The sequence below is a fragment of the Eptesicus fuscus genome, chromosome 22 (assembly GCF_027574615.1).
Source record: "Eptesicus fuscus isolate TK198812 chromosome 22, DD_ASM_mEF_20220401, whole genome shotgun sequence".
Classification (NCBI taxonomy): Eukaryota; Metazoa; Chordata; class Mammalia; order Chiroptera; family Vespertilionidae; genus Eptesicus; species Eptesicus fuscus.
In genome coordinates, this window is record NC_072494.1 from 41049339 (window position 1) to 41071584 (window position 22246).

General features: G+C 49.0%; 1 protein-coding gene across 1 annotated transcript in view; it reads left to right on the forward strand.

Moving 5' to 3' along the window:
• ADCY10 (adenylate cyclase 10) overlaps nt 1-22246 on the forward strand; it is a 60198-nt gene that overhangs the window by 30760 nt on the left and 7192 nt on the right. Inside the window, exons 15-28 of the mRNA XM_054712127.1 lie at nt 1346-1538; nt 2053-2139; nt 4408-4682; nt 5498-5634; nt 7764-7892; nt 9082-9360; nt 9500-9790; nt 12526-12592; nt 13115-13346; nt 15234-15341; nt 15804-15979; nt 17567-17723; nt 21375-21579; nt 21658-21754. Of these exons, the coding sequence (XP_054568102.1) occupies nt 1346-1538; nt 2053-2139; nt 4408-4682; nt 5498-5634; nt 7764-7892; nt 9082-9360; nt 9500-9790; nt 12526-12592; nt 13115-13346; nt 15234-15341; nt 15804-15979; nt 17567-17723; nt 21375-21579; nt 21658-21754 (2433 nt within the window). The remainder of the gene's footprint in view (nt 1-1345; nt 1539-2052; nt 2140-4407; nt 4683-5497; nt 5635-7763; nt 7893-9081; nt 9361-9499; nt 9791-12525; nt 12593-13114; nt 13347-15233; nt 15342-15803; nt 15980-17566; nt 17724-21374; nt 21580-21657; nt 21755-22246) is intronic.

Consider the following 22246-nt stretch of genomic DNA (forward strand, 5'->3'; position numbering starts at 1 on the left):
CCGAGAGCCATGAGGGACAGCCTGTCTGTGCTCCCCCCCTGGCTTCTGGTGCAATTACTGGTGTTCCTTGGCTTATGGAAACATCAACCTCTGCCCCCAACCTCTGCCTTCATCTTCGCATGATATTCTCCCTGTCTCCAAATTTCCTCTTATAAAGACACAGTCATATTGGATTAGGGGCCCACCCTACTCCAGCTTGACCTCATCTTAATTTCATTACATCTACAATGCCCCTGTGGCCAAACCAGGTCACATTGTGAGGCACGGAGGTTAAGACCCAGCATATGAATTTGGGTGGGGCATGAGTCAACCCATAACCGGTGCCAATGCCCCGAAGATGAAGAACATCTGATTCCTGCCCTGCAGGAGCTCTCACAGAAGAGAGAGAGAGATGACAGTAGAAATGGAATGCGGAAAGGACAATGACAGGGGCATACTAGAGAGGGTGGCGGGAGCTGAGGGAGAGGCACGTGTAACACAGCCTTGGGACGTCAGGGACGAGTGCAGGAGGCTGCGCCTGCATGGAGAGGCACAGATGAGCAGGAAACGAGGGCTGGGAGACGCTGCGGGGCGTGATCACGCCCCAGCTGGGGAGACAGGAAGCGAAGGCACGGAGAGCGTAGACGGTGCTGTGCTGTCTGGTGGTGGTGGAGGATAGGCTGATAGACAGAGAGTGGCAGGAAAGCACATGATGAGGCCTTGGAGAGTCTTGTATGTCACAGAGAGGAATCCAGACTTACCCTTTAGAGGGTGGGAGCCACTGAACAATTCTAAGTAGGAGAGAAGCTTTGCATCTCTCTGGAAACAGTAGCCTCTGTGAAGACAATGCATGCAGTGTCATGACGCCAGGCAGGGCAGGAGGCATGCCATTGGGTAGCACGGGTGAGAGGATGAGGCCTGCACCAAGGTGAGGTGGTGGGCTTGGGGAAGAAGGCGAACCGACCTGGGCTTAGGAACCCAGGGGAACAGGCCGAGTGTCTGAAGCAGAATTAAGAAAGGCCTCAGATCGCTTGGGGAGTTGCTCTTAGGACAACTGAATATGAAGAGTCAGAGCTTGCCTTCAACCTTTATTAATTTCATAAAATATATTTAAGCTCAGCCGGTGTTGCTCAGTGGTTGAGCATTGACCTCTGAACCAGGAGGTCACATGCCCTGATTGTGGGCTTGATCCCCAGTCCGGGGGGTGAGAGGGAGGGCATGCAGGAGGCAGCCGATCAATGATTCTTTCTCCTCGTTGATGTTTCTATCTCTCCCTCCCTTCCTCTGTCTGAAATCAATAGAAACATATTTAAAATATGGATATATTTTAAAACTCTCTTCTGATTCTTGACTTTCTTATAAACAGGACTATTGCTATTGCCTTAACTAAGATCAGCTTCCATCAAAATTTTTATACCATCCAGATACTCATGGCCAATGTCTTAGGTCTGGATGCTTGTAAACACTACAAAGAACGACAGACCAACATTCAAAATAAAGTCAAGACACTGTTGGATGAGAAATTCCACTGTATCTTTAATGACATTTTCCATGTCCAGGTAACTACCTAGTGTTAGACTTCCTCCAGAAATGGTGATGGGGCAGGTGTAGCAAGTCCTCCCGATGCTCTGTGACCTGGCATCTCTGATTGTGATACCCTTTCCTTTTCCCACCGGGAGAATCTGTGTGGTGAGGAAGTGCCTCCCAATCTTCCCTGAATGAGCATCCCCCTTCCTGAGACATATTGGGGGTGTCTAAAGCGTCACACTCAAGAAAATAAAAATGCTACCTGTTGGCTCGTTTTTCTTCACCTTTCTATCAAACCTGTACAATCCTAGCCCACGCCACTGCTCCAGCGGTGCCTGCCAGTGCAGGACCGAGTGTGCCCTGTTCGTCCCTGTATCTACTAGATCCAGTGACAAAGGGTATTAAAGCTGGAAAGGACATTATGGGATATCTAACACATGAGGATCTGAAGGCACAGAACAGTAAAGTGATTTGCCCAAAGTCACACAGCTAGTAGTTCCCTTTGCTGTTTTCCCATACTTAACGTTCGCATTATTCTTCACACAGTTCCCTACCTCACGAGAGGTTTCCAAGATGAGCATCTTGAGAAAGCAGAAGCAGCTGGAAGCATTGTTTATGAAGATCTTGGAGAGAGTAAGAACGTCTGCGGGTCGAGTGATGGGGGGAGGAAAACTGGGCAGCATCGCATCACAGAGCTGGGCGACCTGAGGGGCAGGGAGCTTTGAATTGTGGGAAACCTTGTATCCTGAAGTGTTTCTTTCTCCTCCCTCCTTCCAACCTTGAGCTTGGAGTCCATTCGGAATGTAGCCCCAGGCTGCCTGCCTCTCACTGCCCCAGGCTGTGAGCTCAGATTACGCTAAACTTGAACCTAGTCCCTCAACATTACTCCTGGGAGTGTGGCCTCTCCTTAAAACCACCTCTTTGTTTCCCGTCTGTAAGAGATGCAGTACACGTGAGTGGCTTGTATGTAGCCTCTGCAGCAGACTACCCAGGGTGGAACCTCCTGCAAGTGACTTAACCTGCCTATGCTTTTGCATTATTATCTGTAAGATGGGGAACAATAGTGCCTAGCTCCCAGGGTCGTAAGGCTGAAATGAAACACTCAACCAGTGTTAGCACTCTCTGTATGTTGATGGTCACCAAATCTATACTCTAGTTCCCACCTCTCTCATAAGTACCAGACCGCACTTCCAAGGACGAATATTCCACACGATGCAGAAACTCCCACTCACTTCAGTGGCTGGTGGTAAATTTATTTGTTTCCTAATCCAATGCCCTTTCTTCCTCATTCTGATCCCGATCCTTGATTAGCTCCTGGCAAATTCATTCATGCATCATTAACTCCTTTCCACTTTGCTCCCCTCCTCACCAGTTGCCACATCCACATGTCTCCTCAGTTGCTGGGTCCTCCTATTTCTCCATTGTGTGGTCTCTGGAATCCCCCATGCTCTGCCCCCTGCTGTATCGGGCTCCTTCTGGACCATTGTCAGAGCTTTCCAACCAATCTCTGCACCTCACACCTCCTCACCCCAATTCATCCTCCATATAAGTGCCAGAGTATATGCAAATCCAACCAGCCTACACTTCAAACTCTCTGAGTAATTCCCATTGCTAATGAGACAAAATCATATATATATTTTTAATTTTTTTATTATTTTTTTAACCTGGAGAAATGCTACTCATCCTTCAGTGTCACCTCTTTGGTGAGAGCTTCCCAAATCACTAGGCATGACGAACCTCTTCTACCTGCTTCTGTGGCACTTTGGACATATTTCTGGTTGTATTTTCCCCACTGTTTGTGAGCCTCTAGGGATGGGAGTCGCTTGCTCCTGGTTATATCACTATTGGCCAGCATTGCTTCTGGCACATAATCACTGATCACTGGCATATAATACATGTGGCATTGACTCAGGCTTACCATTTAGCTCCCTCCTCCATCCAGGCACATAAGCAAGGTAGTCTGGGCAGTTTCTGAGCGCCAGGCTTTGGACCATGTGCGTCACAAGATGAGGGCTGACTCTTAACTTGTGCCCCAGCACCTAGATGGTGCCTGACCCTCACAGGTTCCCAATCGATGCTAGTGAGCAAATAAATAATTCAGACCAGGCAGGGAAAGGCAGTCTGCACAGAGGAGGGATATGGGATCTGTCTTTAGTGTGACCCACGCAGAGTTCCAGCTGGAGCAGCAGCAGGTGCCGGGGTGCAGGACTGGCTCTGCCACCTTGAGCGCAGCCTCTGCAGGCCCAGCCCCGTGTGTGTGGCCAGTGCGTGTGGTCGGTGTGTGCTGGATATGCATGGGTGGAATGATTGCATGTGGCCGGTGTGTGTGGCCGGTGTGTGTGGCCAGTGTGTGCTGGATATGCATGGGTGGAATGATTGCATGTGGCTGGTGTGTGTGGCCAGTGCGTGTGGCCAGTTCATGTGGCCGGTGTGTGTGTGGCCAGTGTGTGCTGGATATGCATGGGTGGAATGATTGCATGCGGCCAGTGCGTGTGGCCAGTGTGCAGGGCCGGTGTGTGTGGCCGATGTGTGCTGGATATGCATGGGTGGAATGAACGTCAAGTCGATATCCCTGGGAGGCTTCATTTGCCAATAGATTAAAATGACGTGTAGGAAATGACTGTTAATTTATGGAATGGGTGCTTTTACTTGGCCACAACCCCATCTCCCCTACAAATTTGTATTATCTTTGCACAAAGACTTGCCCAAGTAAGAGTCCATTCCAGCCAGCTCTCTCCAATTTGCCACAAATTCCAAGTTAGTGGCATCTGAATTCAGCTTTGTTGGGAAGAAAATGTTTAATTCAGCCCCACACAACCCAGGGGTCCTCATGCAGACCCACACGTGGATAAACCCCGAAGTCCCCCAGCATTTGTCTTCCTGTTTCTGCCCCTTGTCCAGACAGTGAAACAGGAAAGGGTTATTTTCATCATCGATGAGGCCCAGTTTGTGGACACGACCTCCTGGGCCTTTCTGGAGAAGCTTATCCAGACCGTCCCTATCTTCATCATCATGTCCCTGTCTCCGTTCCTCGACATGCCCTGTGAAGCGGCCAACGCCATCATAAAGAACAGAAACACCACCTACGTCACCATCGGCGCCGTGCAGCCCAGCGACATCCGCAACAAGGTCTGCCTGGACCTCAACGTCAAGGGCATCCCCAAAGAACTGGACTTGTGAGTAGCCTGTTCGGTCCCGAAGGCATCTGCATTCACTGCGCAGGTCCAGACCTCAACAGATTCCTTAAAACGGCTTAAAGTGACTATTTCCGCCTCTCACAGGGGCCATCCCTCAGGCTGGTAGGAGGGATGCTGTCCTCCTTTCCTTGTTGTAGTCCCTGTTGTGCCTGCTCAGACTGCGTGGGGACATCAGTTTGTTTCCCTTTCATCTTGCTGGGTGTGGGTTCTACTCTAATCAAGTCTTAGGACATTGTCATGAGCAAGTGACTCAAAAGTCAAAATGGTAAACATGAAAGACCACGGCCTGCACCTAATCACCTAAGCGAGGCCCTGCTCGGCAGGCAGCGGTGTGGCCTGGTGCTGGCGTTGTCTGCCGGTGCACGTGGGAACCTGGCTGTCTCGTCAGCGCCTCCTGAGCCGCTCAGTCACCTCCTCCTGGGGCTTGACGGGGGTCCCCTGAAGCACACGGACAGCACCTCGCCTTTAGCTGGCTGTTCACAGCCCACCTGGTCTCTGCCAAGGTTCTTTCTAATGAGGATGTCTTGCTTCTGCAAGAAACATTGAAAATATAAACCAGAAATTAATGAAAATGGCCATTTATAAGGTGAGGAAGGGAAGCAAGACTGAGGATGTCCCTTATTTTGTAGTTTTGGCTTTGGACAGATGGTAAATGCTGTAGGTAATTAGAAAAAGAAAGGAAAGCAATCGGGTCTGAGAAGAGATTATTTTCAAGTGATTGAGGAGACTCCAGTGCTGTTCCACCCGGAAAGGTGGCTCTTCCAGGTAAGCGGGTTGCCTCGTGTTCCCTACAGGTACCTCGTGGAGGGAAGCTGTGGGATCCCATTCTACTGCGAAGAATTGCTGAAAAACCTCGACCAGCACAGGGTGCTTGTTTTCCAACCCATACAGTCCGAGGAAAAGGCGAACGTGACCTGGAATAACCTGTTCAGTGAGTCCCACAGCGAGCGCTTCCCCTGTCCTTCCGCAGAGAGGGCAGCCAGGGTGGGCTTTTCCCTGGGCGGCTTCCACGAGGGCCAGAGGGCTGGGGGAGTCAAGGACTGTGGGACCTGATACCTCCAACCGCGAGAGAACGTAGCATTTTCGAGTCCCAGAAGACAACATTACTAGGCAAGTTTACTATTCAGGCCTTGCCATTTCTGATATCTCTTTCTGATCCTAACCAAGTCACAAGTAGAGTACCGTCTCCTCATGAATGTGCTGGCATCTGAGTGTGGGTATTGAACATGTGTAAAATATATGTTTTTTTAAAGTCATTATTGTTGAGAGTATTACAATGTCCCCCTTTCTTCCCCACATTCCCCCTCCCCCGTGCCCTTGCCCACCCCACCACAGGCCTTCACCACACTATTGTCTGTGTCCATAAGTGATACATACATGCATATAAGATCTTTGGCTAATCTTTTCCTTCCCTCTGAGATTCGTCAGTCTGTTCCATGTTTCCATGCCTCTGGTTCTATTTTATTCATCAGTTTATTTTGTCCATTAGATTCTTTGTTCATTTATTTTGCTTTTTTGATATCTATCAATTGTTGATAGATAGGTATCTATTGCCATTTTTTAGTTCATATTTTTCTCCTCCTCCTCCTTCTCCTCCTCCTCCTCCTCCTCCTCCTCCTTCTTCAAGAATACTCTTCAACATTCATGTAATACTGGTTTGGTGGTGATGAACTCCTTTAGCTTTTTTTTTGTCTGTGAAGCTCTTTATCTGACCTTCAATTCTAAACGACAGCTTTGCTGGATAGAGTAATCTTGGTTGTAGGTCCCTGCTAGTCATCATTTTGAATATTTCTTGCCACTCCCTTCTGGCCTGCAAAGCTTCAGTTGAGAAATCAGCTGACAGTCTTATGGGTGCTCCCTCGTAGGTAACTAACTGCTTTTCTCTTGCTGACTTTAAGATACTCTCTTTGTCTTTAACCTTTGGCATTTTAATTATGATGTATCTTGGTGTGGGCCTCTTTGGGTTCCTCTTGTTTAGGACTCTCTGAACTTCCTGGACTTGTAAGTCTATTTCTCTCACCAGGTAGGGGAAGTTTTCTGTCATTATTTCTTCAAATAGGTCTCCAATATCTTGCTCTCTCTCCTCTCTTTCTAGCACCCCCCTGATGCAAATGTTGGTAACTTGAAGTTGTCCCAGAGGCTCTTTACACTATCTTCATATGTTTTTATTCTTTTTTCTCTTCTGGTTGGGTGTTTTTTGCTTCCTCATAGTCCAAATCACTGATTTGATTTTTTGCATACTCTGTTCTACTGTTGATTCCCTGTAAATTATTCTTCATTTCTGTTAGTGTATCCTTTGTTCCTGACTGGTCCTTTCTCATTTCTTTGATATTCTCACTAATTTCCTTGACATTCTCACTAAAATCCTTGAAATTCTCACAAAGTCCCTTGAAGCTCTTGTTAAGATCCTTGAGCATCCTTTTAACCATTATTTTGAACTCTGTATCTAGTAGTTCTTTTTTCTGGAGATCTCTTCTGTTCTTTTATTTGTGACATGTTTCTTTGTATCCACATTTTGGTTGCTTCCCTTGTGTTTGTTTCTTGTATTACTGCATGTACTTCCAATAGTTTTTGTTGGGGGGGGGGGCAGGGAGATAAAACATCTTTTTTGTTATTGTTGTTAATCCTCACCTGAGGATATTTTTTCCATCGATTTTTTTTGGAGAGAGAGGGAGGGAGGGAGGAGAGACAGAGAGAGTAAGAGAGTGAGAGAGACACATTGATTGGTTGCCTCGCACTCTCTCCAACTAGGGCTGGGACAGAACTTGCAACCCAGGTACATACCCTTGACCAGGAATTGAACCTGTACCTTTTGGTACATGGGGCAATGCTCTAATCATTGAGCGATATTGGCCAAGGGCAGGACAAAACATCTTTGGAATAAATTTAGATTTTTCATATATCATTTTTACTTAAAAACAATATTCCAAACTATTTGGTGAGCCAACACACACATCTGCCTGTTCTTCCTCACGTGAGACCACCTCAAAGTGCATCCGAAAATCAGGATAATGACAGAACAGTGACTGCCCGCTTTTCTTGCCTTTTACCTCCTGACAGAGAATGTTGCTAAGCCAACAGAGCTGTTAAAGCCATTTACTCTCAGTAGTGATGGTGGAAGTGAGGAAGTCTGCAAACTCGCCAGTGGTGTCAGATTGAAGAACTTGTCCCCACCAGCATCACTGAAAGGTAAAGACAACTCGACCTGGCGCTCCTTCTCCAGAACCTGGGCACCCTCTGCTTCCTCTAGGACCAGGATCTGAAAAGAAGATCAGATCGGCACCCTGGCGTGGCTTGCTTTGCGCCGCCCTGGGCTGGGGAGGCTCCAGGAAGGTGGGACTTTTCTGCTTCTAATTAGGAGCCACCTCCCTCCTGTGCATGTTCTGGAGTCTGATTTGAACAAAGTTTTCTTCAGCTGCATGCAAGAATGAGGTACAGTGCATTCTCAATTAAACAGAAACCAAGTAAGGAGAGAGAGAAGGTAATACTGAAAGTTCTCTGCCATTTGTTTTTGTAAGAGATGGCAAAGAGGAGAATTTATATCAGAGATGTGTTACTGTTCTTTTAAAGAAAACAATTTTCCAGCCACGTCCTTGTATATCCCCAGCTCCGATTCATGCTAGCTATAAAGAACTTTCAGTGTTTCACAGGATGACCGAGGGGTACCTCAAGGGTCTCAGTCTCCAAACGAGCCTCTAGCTCATGTCTGTGCTTTCATTCACTGTGTCCACAGCATAGGAAGGTGGCCTAGCGTGGCTTCTATAGTGGTCTGTGGGCAAGTTGAGAAGTTCTCATTTTGTCCCTGATGAGGGTGAGGTGATGACATTCTGGTCTGATGCCCAGGAGGACATGTGAGCTATGACACTGAGCTTAGAAGAGAAGTTGGGATTGGTGCCGGGAACCCGCTGACACTTTGTCGTGAACATAGAGATGGTAATGGAGCGTCACAGGAAAAGAAGGACCTCGGGGAGGACAGAGGGAAGCACGATTGCTAGGCGATCCCAGGAGAGAGAGTAGCCAGTGACGAAGATAGAGGACCGGCTACGGAATACAGACGGCAGGCCCTGTTCCTTCCGCCTGCGGTGGCCCATCCTGGTCACACTTTAACACAATCAGAACTTTGAAATCAGTCTGATGTTTGCCTGGCCTTCGTGCCATGCGCATTTTTAGACCCTAGCATATGCATTGTTCGTGCTCTCAGCGCAAGCACTCTGTGACGTAGGCACTAAGCAAACACAGAGATGTGTTACTTCTTTTGGCCTCCCCTGGCGGGGTTTCTGTGAACAAGAGCTGTAGAGCAGGACAGTGGTCTGTCTCTAGAAAGTACCTGATACAGACAGACGAGCAGTTCCCTACGGTGTGGCTTTTGCACTTGCAGAAATCTCTCTGGTCCAGCTGGACAGCATGAGCCTCTCCCACCAGATGTTGGTCAGATGTGCAGCCATCATCGGCCTGACCTTCACTACGGAGTTGCTGTTTGAGATTCTCCCGTGTTGGAACATGAAGAGGATGATCAACGCCCTGGCGACTCTGGTGGAATCCAACATCTTTGATTGTTTCCGGAATGGCAAGGAGCTCCGGAAGGCTCTGAAGCAGAATTCGGCCTCGTTTGAGGTGTATCATCGCTCCTCGTCTCTGAAGCCCGCTGAAGGACGGGGTGAGTAGGGCCTGGAAGGGACCCATGTTTCCTCTTAGTTAAAGGCACAGCTGAGTCAGAGCTGACCCACGGTAATTAGCGGGACCGGGTTCGTACCCCCGACCCCCCACCTGGCTGAAAGACCCTCTGTTCCCTCTAGCTCACAGGGAGAGCGAAGCGCTCCGTGAACTGGAGAGCGAGGTCATCGAGTGCCACATCATTCGGTTCTGCAGGCCGATGATGCAGAAGACAGCCTACGAGCTGTGGCTGAAGGACCAGAAGGTGGACATGCACTTGAAATGTGCCCGCTTCTTGGAAGAAAATGCCCACAGGTGCGACCAGTGCCACAGCGGGGACTTCATCCCCTATCACCATTTCACGGTGGACATTCGGCTCAACTCTTTGGACATGGACTCCATCAGGAAGATGGCCAAATCCCAGGGATTTAAAAGTAAAGTTACTTCTTTCTTAATTAGCTCCAACCATTCCTGGAGAAGGTGAAGGTTTTAAGTCCCCCCAGGGCGTGGGCACACTGAGTTATGAGACCTCAGCAGCAGAGGGGTGGGCAGGGGGAGCTGGGAATGTGTGTGGTGGAGTCTGGCTGAACCAGTCTCCCTGCAAGACAGACAGACAGGTAGGATGAGGGTGTGGCCAGAGTTAAAATTGAAATGTCCAAAGGATAAAACAGACCCAGCTTCATTCACACCAGGGATGGAACCCTAAGGGTGGGGTGGGGGTGGGGCCTGCCATGGGGAGCAAGAACAAGGTCCCTGAGGGCAGTAAGAATGTTGCTGTTTTGTTGGTGGACTTTGAAACACGGCTCCAGCTGAAGAAGATGCGTGGGAGAGAACTGAGCAGGGCCGAGCTGGTCAGGGCTCCAGAGAACAGAGCTCCGGCTCAGGGCTGGGATTCAAGGCCACTCGTGAAGCCAAACTGATAACGCAAACCAGCCAAACATCTGGGAACACACAATGGAGGGTTCGGGGGTGGAGGGTTCATGGGCCCCGGGACTCAGCTCCCGCAGGCATAATGGGTGTCAGACTTAGGGCAGCAACGCCCACTCCAGCCCCCACTTGTGGGTAGCCCTGGCCGACGGCCACAGTGATTAGGCCTAAATCTGCCTGGAAAAGCAGAGGCCACAAGTAGAGGATTCCTATATTATACGGATATTAAAAATTGGGAAGAAATGCATGTGAAGTGCCTAGTTCATAGGAACAAAATAAGTCCTTATTCTCATTTGTTCTCTATTTTATATGCATTGTCATTGGATCTTCATTTGAAGGTGGAGGGCTATTTTCATTTTATACAGGAGGAAATTGAGGTTCTGGAAGACGAAAGCTGTGTAATGCCACAGAAGAAGGGGCAGAAGGTGTGCAGGAGGCAGCCGATCAATGATTCTCTCTCATCATTGATGTTCTATCTCTCCCTCCCTCCCTTCCTCTCTGAAATCAGAAAAAAAAACCCACCTTTTTAAAAGAGAAATCAGGTCAAGAGCTTGTGAGTCTGTATATATCAAGTCTGTACTTGAGGGTTTCAAGTCTCCATTTGGGCACAAAGATGATGAGCCTTTAGTAGTCTCACCCCATTGGGACAAGGAAGACGTCAAGGGAACATACACATCGCCGAACCGAGTGTTTATTACTAGTATGTTACATTTCCCCCCATGCATTATAGTTTTGAGAAATTGGAAATATGTCTTTAAATGACTCTTATAAAAGTAGTATAAGTGTAACGTGATATTGAAATTGAAATTTGTACCAAGCACCAAAATACAGTGGTTGCTGCCAACCAAAGTGAGGTAAATAGATGGATAAAGAGAATGTATGAAGGAAATCGCTGAGAATCAGTTATAATCTTGGAGCCTTCCTCCAGATCCAAGACATAAACACGAGGGAGCGTGTGGAGAGGGCCTGGATTTGTGAAGAGAACCCACGAGGTTCCCCGTGTCATTATCTCAGCCCTAGTAAGGTGTCTTCCTTAGCACCAGTGCCAGGACACAGAAGGAGAGACCTACCCCACCCTAGGGAGCTGGAGCAGCCTGTGGCTGCACTGGCATTGCACCGCCCTCCCAGAATTTGGGAGAGGATGTTGCGGGGTTTTCACAGATCTGTAGTTAAGGGTAGATGAGATAAACAATTGAAAGTGGTTGGCATACGGATGGAATTTAAGTCAAGGGCAGGTGAAATTACTGAGAGAAAACAATTGGATAGAGAAGGGAGTCCGGGACCAAACCCGGGCTTACCAACATTTGGAATGTTGGCAGAGGCATAGGAGCCACGAGGGAGGGAAGCAAGGGGATGGGTGTCACCAAAACCAGTTAGGGGAGTGGTCCATTGTACAGAAAAGGTTACAAGATGTGGCCTTTGGATTTAGCAGCTTGGTGGCCACTGGTAACCTTGACAAGAGCAGTTTAAGGGGGAGGATAGAGGCATGATTCAATTCCTTCAGCTCCCAGTCCCCTTGAGATATACTAGATGGCAGTTTCAGAGCAGGGGGCAGGGAGGTGGACAAACCAACCCTCTCTCATCTGGTAAGGACCTTGGGAGAGGCCTGCACAGAGGTCGAAGGGCACTAATTCTGTGGGAGCAGGGGCACAGAAGTCTTTCAGAAGAAGGTGATAACGAGGGGCTTCAACTGTACTTTTATAAATTAAAAGATCTGCAGAGTAAAGCGTTTGCCTTGAAGCCAGCAGACATATGATCTGAGACAAGTCTCTTTCCTGATCTGGGAGTTTTCCTTCTCCCGAGATAGAGAAGTGGCTAGAATAAACAATCCTCATTTGTTTTCTGTTTTAAGGTCATCATGGAATTTTCTAACATATTTAGGTTAGGCTGGACTGAAGGTATTTTGTGTTGTTTTTTTAATCCTCACCAGAGGATATGTTTATTGATTTTAGAGAAGAGAAGAAGGGAAAGAGAGAGAAACATTGATGTGAGAAACATTGATCAGTTGGCTTTTGTACTCACCCCAACAGGGGATCGAACCCACAACTAGGCATGTGCCCTGACTGGGAATCAAACCCACAACCTTTTGGTGAATAGGACTCTGCTCCAACCAAATGAGCCATCTGGCCAGGGGTGACTGCAGGTTTGAAGTCAAGGTTCCCTGCTCCTTATAACTAAACACCAGACATGTGTCGGGCAGAATAGCTCACTGACCCATACAACTCATTTGTTTATTTTCTAGCTGAAGAAGACATCTTTTCCAAAATAGAGATTATGAGGAAGTCTGAGATATTTTCAGAAAATTCCAGGTACAGGCATGTATATAAGTGTGTAGGGGGTACAGCATAGACAACTGTCATTCAGTTCCAAAGACTGCTAGAGTCATCCGTCCGGCCAGCACCTCCGGCCTCTGAGGCAAAGTGGAGAAAGGCGGGGGTGTGGGGGAGGTTTGGTCAGTTGGATCTACATTAGGTTTTCTTATCTTGTCTTTTCTTGGTCTGTAAAGATGTTTTCGTTTCAAAAGCTATACTGGTCCTCGCTGGTGTGCTCGATGGTTAGAGTGTCGGCCGAGGACGGAAGGGTCTCAGGTTCCATTCTGGTCTAGGGCACCTACCTGGGTTGCAGGCTCCATCCCCGGCCCCGGTCGGGGGGCAACCAATCCATGTGTCTCTCTCACATCGATGTTTCTCTTTCTCTGTCTCTCCCCCTCCCCTCCACTCTCTCCAAAAATCAGTGGGAAAATATGCTCGGGTGAGGATTAACAGCGACAACAACAAAAGCTATACTGTGTCTGCGTGTAATTACTCCTCTTTACTTCTGCATTTGGACAGTTTCGAAGAAATAAGAGACAAGATGCTGAATTTCTTTGACATCATTATAGCAAAAATGAGGCCGTCTCAGGAAGACATCATCCCCTTGGAGTCGTGCCAGTGCGAGGAGATCCTGGAGGTGGCCGTCATGCCGCTGGCCTACCACTTCCTGGCTCTGGGGGAAAACAGCAAAGCCTTGTACTACTTCCTCGAGGCCGCGTCCGCGTATCTCATCTTGGAGGATAACTACATGGTAAGCTGCTCCCACCCAGCTCTCCTCCGGGAGCCCGGGGCAGCGGAGTGGGCGCAGCGGGGAGCACAGCAGTGGGAGCAGCGGGGAGCACAGCGCTCCGCTCCTCAGGTTCCTGCCACCCATCAGCACCCCTTCCTTTGAAAATCAATTGCTCAGACAGGAAATTGAGAAAAAAAAGTTGCCTAGCCGGTTTTGCTCAGTGGATAGAGAGTCAGCCTGTGGACTGAAGCGTTCCAGGTTCCATTCCAGCCAAGGGCACGTACCTCAGTTGCAGGCTCCTCCCCGGCCCGGGCCCTGGTCGGGGCATGTGCAGGAGGCAACCAGTCGATGTGTCTCTCTCACATTCATGTTTCTCTCTGTCTTTCCCTTTCTCTTCCACACTCTCTAAAAATCAATGGAAAAGTCATCTCAGGTGAGGATTTAAAAAAAAAAATAGTGAGTCCTAACCGGTTTGGCTCAGTGGATAGAGCATCGGTCTGTGGACTGAAGGGTCCCAGGTTCAATTCCAGTCGAGGGCAATGTACCTTGGTTGTGGGCACATCCCCAGTAGGGGGTGTACAGGAGGCAGCTGAATGATGTTTCTCTCTCATTGGTGTTTCTAACTCTCTATCCTTCTCCCTTCCTCTCTGCAAAATATCAACAAAATATATTTTTAAAAAATAGTGAGGACAAATTGCAAATAGCATTATGCGTCATTTGTAGAAACCTGCCATGAATTGTCTGTCTATATTTGGGGAGGGAGGGCATATGTAATTCCCAAAAGGATGCAGAGAGGATGCCTGGCGTCTCTGCCTCAGGCTCCCCGGCTCGGCCAGCTTCACAGCCCTGAGGAGCCAGGCCTGCGTCCCCGGCCGGCAGGTGGCCTGCCCCATAGCTTACAGCCAGCAGCCAGCCGCTGTCTGCCCCAGCAGGCCAGCCAACCCTTGCACCTTAGATTTGCCTAACATTTCAAATTAAATCCTTCCCAATGTCAGAAAGCCCCGGTTCCCTCAAGCATGTATGTTAAGAATGAAAGTCTCCTCGGCACATTTGATACACACATGTAGGCCGGGGGGACATGGCCAGTGAGTCCCAGGAAGACAAGGTTTCGGGAGCCCTGGGACCAACTTGCTAAACCTTTAGGGAGTGAAATGACAGGAAGACAAGGATAGGATGCTGAGCTCAGAGCAAGGTTCCAGAATGTGCCATTCGCACCCTTCTCTCCAAAAGTCTGGTAAGACCAGGGCTGGCCACACACTCCTGTCTCCCTCCTGCCTCCCACTCATGCCCCTTGGGCTGCATGAGACCGGGGAGAGGAGCTTTCGTGCTTCACCTCTTCCAGTCTGACCTTGCCTTGGTGGTCACATGTGCCAGGACTCCCCTGTCTAACACTGTCATAAGAGGTTGAAGAGGAAGTGAGGAGAGTTGCTCAGGCCTTTCCTTCCTCTTCCAGTTCCCCAAAGATGGCCCTGGAAAGGGACATGGGGATGAGGCATAACTGGTCCCAACAGCAGACCAGCTTCTCGCAGGTGTGGGGCTGCGTCAGGGCCATGAATGTGTTGTTGGAAATAAGGGAGGTTGGGGATGGAAGTACTCGAAGGAGAAATTTCAGGGAAGGGGACTGATGTGACAACCTGAAGATGCAGAGATTTCTAGATTCATCCTCTAGAATGAGTGATCCAGTGGACAGAGATGGGCATGAAAGTGGCCCCTGTCTTCAGCTGGTGTTACCCATCCTGTTCCTGTCTAGACTTTGGAGGCCCTGTCCAATCAGGAATGGGGGTGGGGGGCGGTGGAGGTGGAGGGGAGACCTGAAGTGGCCTCGGTTCTCTCCCTTCAGTGGTGTCTGGGGTGATGGCCCCTCTGTTGTCTGGGTCCCTGCTGACTCAGAACCTCCGATCTTTGCAGGCATACACATATTTGAATGAGGGAGAGAGGTTGCTGAAAATCCTCAAGAAGGAAAAGTCATGGAGTCATACTTTTGAATCTGCCACTTTCTATGGCCTCAAAGGTCAGGTAAGAAACCATTAAAAACATAATTTTTCTGTGATTTTCCATTGGGGTTATACATAGAAGAAGTAGTCACCACCCCTGTACTTTGTACAACCTCCCCCATCCTCTACCCCTGGCCCTTTTCCAAGACTCCAGAACCCCAAGCACCAGGACTCAAACCTCCTCACCGTCACTTGCCAGGAACAGGGTCTTCCTTGTCTTTCCTGATATTATGCAGTGTCCTAACAGACCCCAACATGGGCATGAGTGGGTAAACATATTCTCTGAGGAGACGATTCACACCAAAAATGCTAAATGCTCGTCATTCAACCATCCTTCCACGCACACACCCAAGAAACACCGCTATGCACAGGGCGGTTGCTCCTGGGCCATAATTGACCATCTTCCTGTTAAAATCCCAAAAGGTTGTATTGTTGGAACACACCAACCAAGACCAGAATCACTGCTTTCCCTCCTCTCCCGTAGGTCTGTTTTAACATGGGCCAGATGGTACTGGCCAAGAAAATGCTGAAGAAGTCACTGAAGCTCCTCAACCGGACTTTCCCTTTCACCTTCCTCTCCATGTTTTTCTATATCCATGTTGAGAAAAACAAACATCATTATTATATGAATCAGCAGACCCCAGAGAGCTCACCGCCAGGGTAAGGGAAGGAGCCGGGTTCTCGTCTCACTCCCCGGAGGAGGGAGGTCTACACATACACCAGTGGCCAGACCCCAAAACAGTGTGGAGGTTAGACATCTGAGATCAGGGTGCCAGCATGCTCGGGCAAGGGCCTTCTTGGGGTCACAAACTTCTCAGGGTGTCCGTATGTGGTGGAAGGGGCTAGGGGACCCTGTGGAGCTCATAATAACACCAGCCCCACTCCAGAAGGGCTTCACCCTCATGACCTGATCACCTGCTCATGTCATCACTTTTGGGGATTCAGATTCAACAGGTGAATTTAGGGGGCTGCATACAGACCATGGCAGAAGGTAGTTGTTAAAATTAGGCAGTTCCTCCACTGAGCTGAGACTCAGCCGCCAAGAGCAGCATGCAGTGGAGGAAATGACACGCTGGACGGGCTGGGCTGGAGGTGGATGAGTGTGGGTCCTAGCTGTGTGACTCTGAGTCTCACCTTCTGAGTATGTAAAATGGGGTTAATTACAGTCAATTCTTGGTTTTCAAACATCTCCCATCTCAAACAACTTGCTTCTCAACCCAACAACCCTTTCATGTTTATATGTCAGTGACATGTGTCTCAGGTGACAGGCAGAGGAGAGAATGTGCGAGTATGAGTTAGTTTACCGTTAAATCTCATGTTGTTAACATCTCAGGAAATTGTGCTGTGAAAATTTTTGTGTTTTCTTGCTTTTATTGCTGCTTGTTATTAAACTAGAGGCCCAATGCACAAAGATTCATGCAAGAATGGGCTTTCCTTCCCCTGGCTGCCGGCACCACCTTCACTCAGCTGGAGCCGCCTTTCTGCCTTCCCATGCTGCCCAGAGGCCCTGAGCAGCTGGGGCAAGTGCTGAAGGCCTGCGTCGTTGCCATGGCGACAATGCAGGTGTCCCGCCCCATCCCTGGCTACTAGGCACCTGTGTATGCAAATTAACCCACCATCTTTGTTGGGTTAATTTGCATACTCACTCCTGATTGGCTGGTGAGTGCCGTGAAGGTACGGTCAATTTGCATCTGTCTCTTTTATTAGTGTAGATACAGTAAATCTCCATGGGTCCTGAGAAGGTTAGTGATAGCAGTAAAGTGAAAGGAAAACTATGAGAACAACGGTAGAGCTTAGACATGCACTGCATGTAAGAAAGGTTAAAGCGGGGACTCATTCAGGGTCTGGAACAGATGAATTCAATTCACATTATTTCTAATGGGGGAAAATGCTTCGGTTTTCGAACAAATCACTTCTCGAATGGCCTTCTGGGATGAATTAGGTTTGAGAACTGAGGTTCCACTGTACTCCACCCTTCCGTACATGGTTGTCATCAGAATCAAATGTGGTTAAATGATAAAAGTGTGTTTTTTAAGTAGCTTCACTTAAATACCAACGACCGGACTGCTGATTTACATAAATGATCCTCACAAGGTCGGTATTCCAGTGCCCATTTTGCAGGGAAGAACATGTGTTCAGAACACTGATGTGCTGCTGGGAGGGGCGGCCAGAACCTGCGCTCCCTGCAGCGAGGGGCAGGGCTGACCCCTTCCTCTGTGACCGGCCCCCCTGCCCTCCCTCTCATAGGAAGAAGCAGCTGGCGGAACTGCACCAGCAGGTCAACTGCTTCTCCCTGCTGTGGAAGATCTACAGCTTGAACTACTTTTTTCACTACAAGTACTACGCCTACCTGGCCGCTCTGATGGAAGTGAACTCTGCCCTGGAAACACAAGATGACTTCCAGGTAGGGGGCTTTTGTAGCTGCTTTTTAAATTTCTGCATCTCATTTGTCGAGACAAGCCTGGCCGGAGCCAGTCGGGTCTCAGAGTCACGAGGACCAATATCAGCCTCCCGCAGGCCTGCTCTGAGGCCAGCGGTTCAGCGCTCTGGTCCCAGCGTCCCTTACACGCCTAATGATTCTCAAGGACCTCAAAACAGCTTTTATTTCTATGGGTTGTAGCTATGATATTATGATATAAGAAACAAAAACAGATATTTAAAAATATTTTTAAAATAATAAATCCATTACATATTAACACAATTAACATTTCCATTGGGCAGGGGGGAGTATTTATCTAAACAAAAAATTTAGCGAGAAGAGTGGCATGTGCTAAATTTTTGCAAATACCTTAATGCCTGACTTCCTGGAAGACAGATTCTCACTCCGCTTGTTGCAGAATTTACCAGGCGACCGAAAACGCACAATGGGTGCTCAGAAGATTCAGGAAAACCCTTTATTTGCAGACATACGAGGACGGTGACTCAGGGGAGTCGGTTTCCAAAGCCTGAGCACTGAATGTGGAGGGTCTCTCCCATGTGTCCCCTTGGTTTCTCTGACTCCCCAAATGTAGACCAGGCTTCCGGACTTTTCTCGGGCTTTGCAGTCCCTCTGTGGGTTGGGGTGGGGGAAGTGAGATTACACCCAAAGGCCTGGCCTGGGTGGTGCCAGTGACCTCCCCTCTGGCTGAGCTGTTAAATTCTTGGTTTGTGGCCCTTGCAAACTGGGAGTATTTGGGAAAACAGATTATTGCCTAAGGAAGGGGCAGTGACTTAATGATAGGCTGACAAGAATGTGCACTAGGATACTGGTAACTGGCACAGGTTCAGATCGCTAGTCCCCCCTCCCAGGTTGTCCTCTGTATTCCCCCTCAGGCTCCCACCGTGCTCCCTCACACCTCTCCCCCTTGGAAAATGCTCTGTACCTGTGAGGAAATGAGGGTGAAAAAGGAAAGTGCCAAATCGTGACTCACGTGTCAAAGACTTTACCAACTCACCAATTAATGAGAGGGCTAGTAAAAGTTACCACTGGGTCCAAGGAGGATCCCATTTATGAAGGGATGGGAAACATCTAATCAAAGGGCAATCATCACTGTGTTCCGCCTCCATTTCCGTTTCCGTGAGAAAGTTGCTGGCGTCGGTTTCCTTTGGCATCCGGAGCTGTACGATGGCCCAGAGACAGGGCCGAGCAGAGACAGCAGTGCCGGGAGCTGGACAGGACACCCTCTAAGTCCCGTGGTTGTCCGCTCGCCCGTTTTGATCTTTCACTATTTTTCCCAACACGAAATGCCTTAATATTAAGAAATCAGCTTTGACCTCTGTGTGTCCTCCCCGAAAGGGTCTTAGGGACCACACAGGGAGAAGCCCTAGTCTAGGTCATAAACTGGCAAGTCCTTGATTAGATGAAGTAAGCTCCAGGTCCTATGATCAAGAAATGATTAAGCTCAGGGGTTAGAGCATCGGCCCACTGACTGAAGGGTCTTAAGTTTGATTCCTGATCAAGGGCATGTACCTCAGTTGCAGGTTTGATCCCTGGTCCCAGTCAGGGTGCGTGTGGGAAGCAACCAATTGATGTGTCTCTCTCACATCGATGTTTCTCTCTTCCTCCCCACCTCCCTCTTCTTCACTCTGGCTAAAAAAATCAATGGAAAAAATATCCTTGGGTGAAGATTAAAAGATAACTGATTAAGCTAAATCCAGCTCATCTAATCAAAGAGACCGGGTTCCTTTATAAAAGTACATCAAGTCTGGACTCCTGGAACCGTCATCCTTTCTCAGAGCCATCAGTTATTGAGTGAAATGGTGCGGAGCACTGTACACGTGATTAAATTCCACCATTAGTTCCTTTCAGGAGGCCAGAGTACGCAAGAATTTATAAGGCGCATCAGATTGGGCCTCGGCCTGTGTCCTGCAATCCTCTCCTAGCTCCCCGGCCCCTAAGGGCCACTTTTGGTTGCTCAGACATCTAAGCTCAGTCGTCTAAGGGTCTCTGCACTGGTTGTCTCCTTGGCTCATCGTGTGACCTTGGCTGGGCTCTCTTCTTTGCAGCTTGAAGGTCACCCCCTCAGTGATGCCTCTCTTGATCCCCTCACCCAGTCACTGTCCAGCCTGTCACCCTATTTTAGTGGCTCCTTACTGCCTGACTTTTTCACTCCTTAGTTAGTGTGTGGCCTGCGTGCCCCCTACCAGTGTGTCAGCTCCGTGAGAGCCAGCGGGTACCTTGCTGTTGTCTTGTTCAGCGCTGAGCTCCGAGAACGGTGTCCGGCACCTCATGGTGCTCAACAAGTATTTGTTGAATGAAACGCTTCACTTCTCCGATCGGTTTGGGGCCTTCTTCTAAAAACGTGGTGGAGTTGGGGGGCTGTGGAGGGTGAGATGGAAAAGTCAAAATGGAAAACTGAGTCACTAGACACTGTTGAGGAGATGGCTGTGCCCGAGGGCAGAACAGCTGGGGACGTGCTCCCCGTGTTCACACGCAGGTGAGGCGGCGAGTGCAGCAGCACAGGAGGACTGAGTGTGAGCTCAGCTTCCAGGGCCCAACTCCCTGGGTGTGACCACCTGCGAGCCACGTGCCTCCGGGCGCGACATTCTCCCAGGAAGTGAAGCAGTTGGACTGTGTTCTCTTGGCCCCAATCCAGGCAGCCCCAGACTTTACTGCAGTTTGGACTTTTCATTGCCCAACAGCCCTCTCCCATCCACCACCACTTCTGGCCGTCCTTCCCTCCTGGCAGCGCCATGTGAAACATGCTCTAATAAAGCAAACCAGCCTTTCTTTTTTATTAAGTTACAAAAGGGATATGTGCCTGTCATAACACATTAACCACTACACAAATGCATAAAGTGAAAAGTAAAGTCTCTCTTCTCCCTCTAATCCAGCGGTTCTCCACCTTCCTAACGCTGCGACCCTTTAATACAGTTCCTCGTGTTGTGGTGACCCCCAACCATAAAATTACTTTCGTTGCAGCTTCATAACTGTAATTTTGCTACTGTTATGAATCGTAATGTAAATATCTGTGTTTTCCGATGGTCTTAGGCTCTACAGCAGCGGTTCTCAACCTGCGGTTCTCAACCTGCGACCCACAGGTTGAGAACCGCTAGCAGGGTCGCCTAAGACCATCGGAAAACACAGATATTTACATTACGATTCATAACAGTAGCAAAATTAGTTATGAAGTAGCAACGAAAGTAATTTTATGGTTGGGGGTCACCACAACACGAGGAACTGTATTAAAGGGCCGCGGCGTTAGGAAGGTGGAGAACCGCTGCTCTAATCTGTTGTCCAGCCCCAACAAGGGGTAATTACTATTTACACTTGGAGGTGAGTCCTTCCTGACTCTTTGCCATGTGATCACATAGCCACACATATAAGCCATTGTTTTTATTTTTTTCACAACAATTGAAATTCTTGTTTAAGGCCTCTGTGGCGAGAGGGGCCATCAAGCTTGTCCTGGGTGGTTTGGGGGAGAGGTGGCAGGAACCCAGTTTAATTTCTGTACCAAAGCCCAGGGCGTGGCCAGGTGGTAAATTCCATTCTCCAGCAGATAATGGACAGCTTCTCCCAGGTGCCTGCAGGGGCTCCATCTCGGTCTTGCCCTTCTCCCCCCATCTGCCATTTCAGATCATCAAGGCCTACCTGGACTACTCGCTGCTCGAACAGCTGGCCATCCAGAGCAGCACGTGGTACAAATACGAGATCATGGCCATGGAGATGATCTTAAACCTACCCCTGAAAGCCGAGGGCATTGAGATCATGGCGTACATGGCCGACACACTGGGCTCCAACAAGTTCTTAATGGGTCATTTGGACTTGGCCATTGACTTAGGTAAGGGCTGGCTGAGCCAGACAGGACACACAGATATACTGTGTGTTTGGGAATCTACTGACATTGTTTTCTCCTCAGGCTCTCGGGCCCAGAAGATGTGGGGACTGCTCCGGAATCCCTACAAACAATACAAGGTCCTCTGCTGGCTCAGTAGAAGTCTTTGCCTGAAAATCAGGTATTTATCTTAAAGCATTTTCCAAAATTAGGGAGAGGAAGCCATAGTGATGGAGAGTTCTGGGCTCATTACCCCGGCCATCAGGTGGGTTAGGGAGGAAGCTGTACAGCCAGATGATGTCACAGATCATCATCAGCCTTTAGAAACCAATGCTCTTCCCCAGAATTCTCCCACACTTAGCTTCTCGCTCTGCTCTGGCCAGTGACTGGAGGAGGATCAGATAGCCATCCCCACCGTGGGAATCGGAGGGATGGAAAAGGAAAAGCCTCCTGGGGAAGCGATGCCCAGAGACTAGCAGCCAGGACCGGAGGCCCGAGGTAGCCTGAGCCTGGTCACCCCAACGTGGAGGTCCACGAAAGCACAATTTGAATGAGGAGTCGACTGGAGATTTAGGGGTGGGTTTGAAGCTTTAGCGTTGCATTTGGTCCTGAAGTACCAGGCAGGACTGAGACTGGGCCAGAACCGGGTTTGATTCTCTTCTCCCTGAATCTG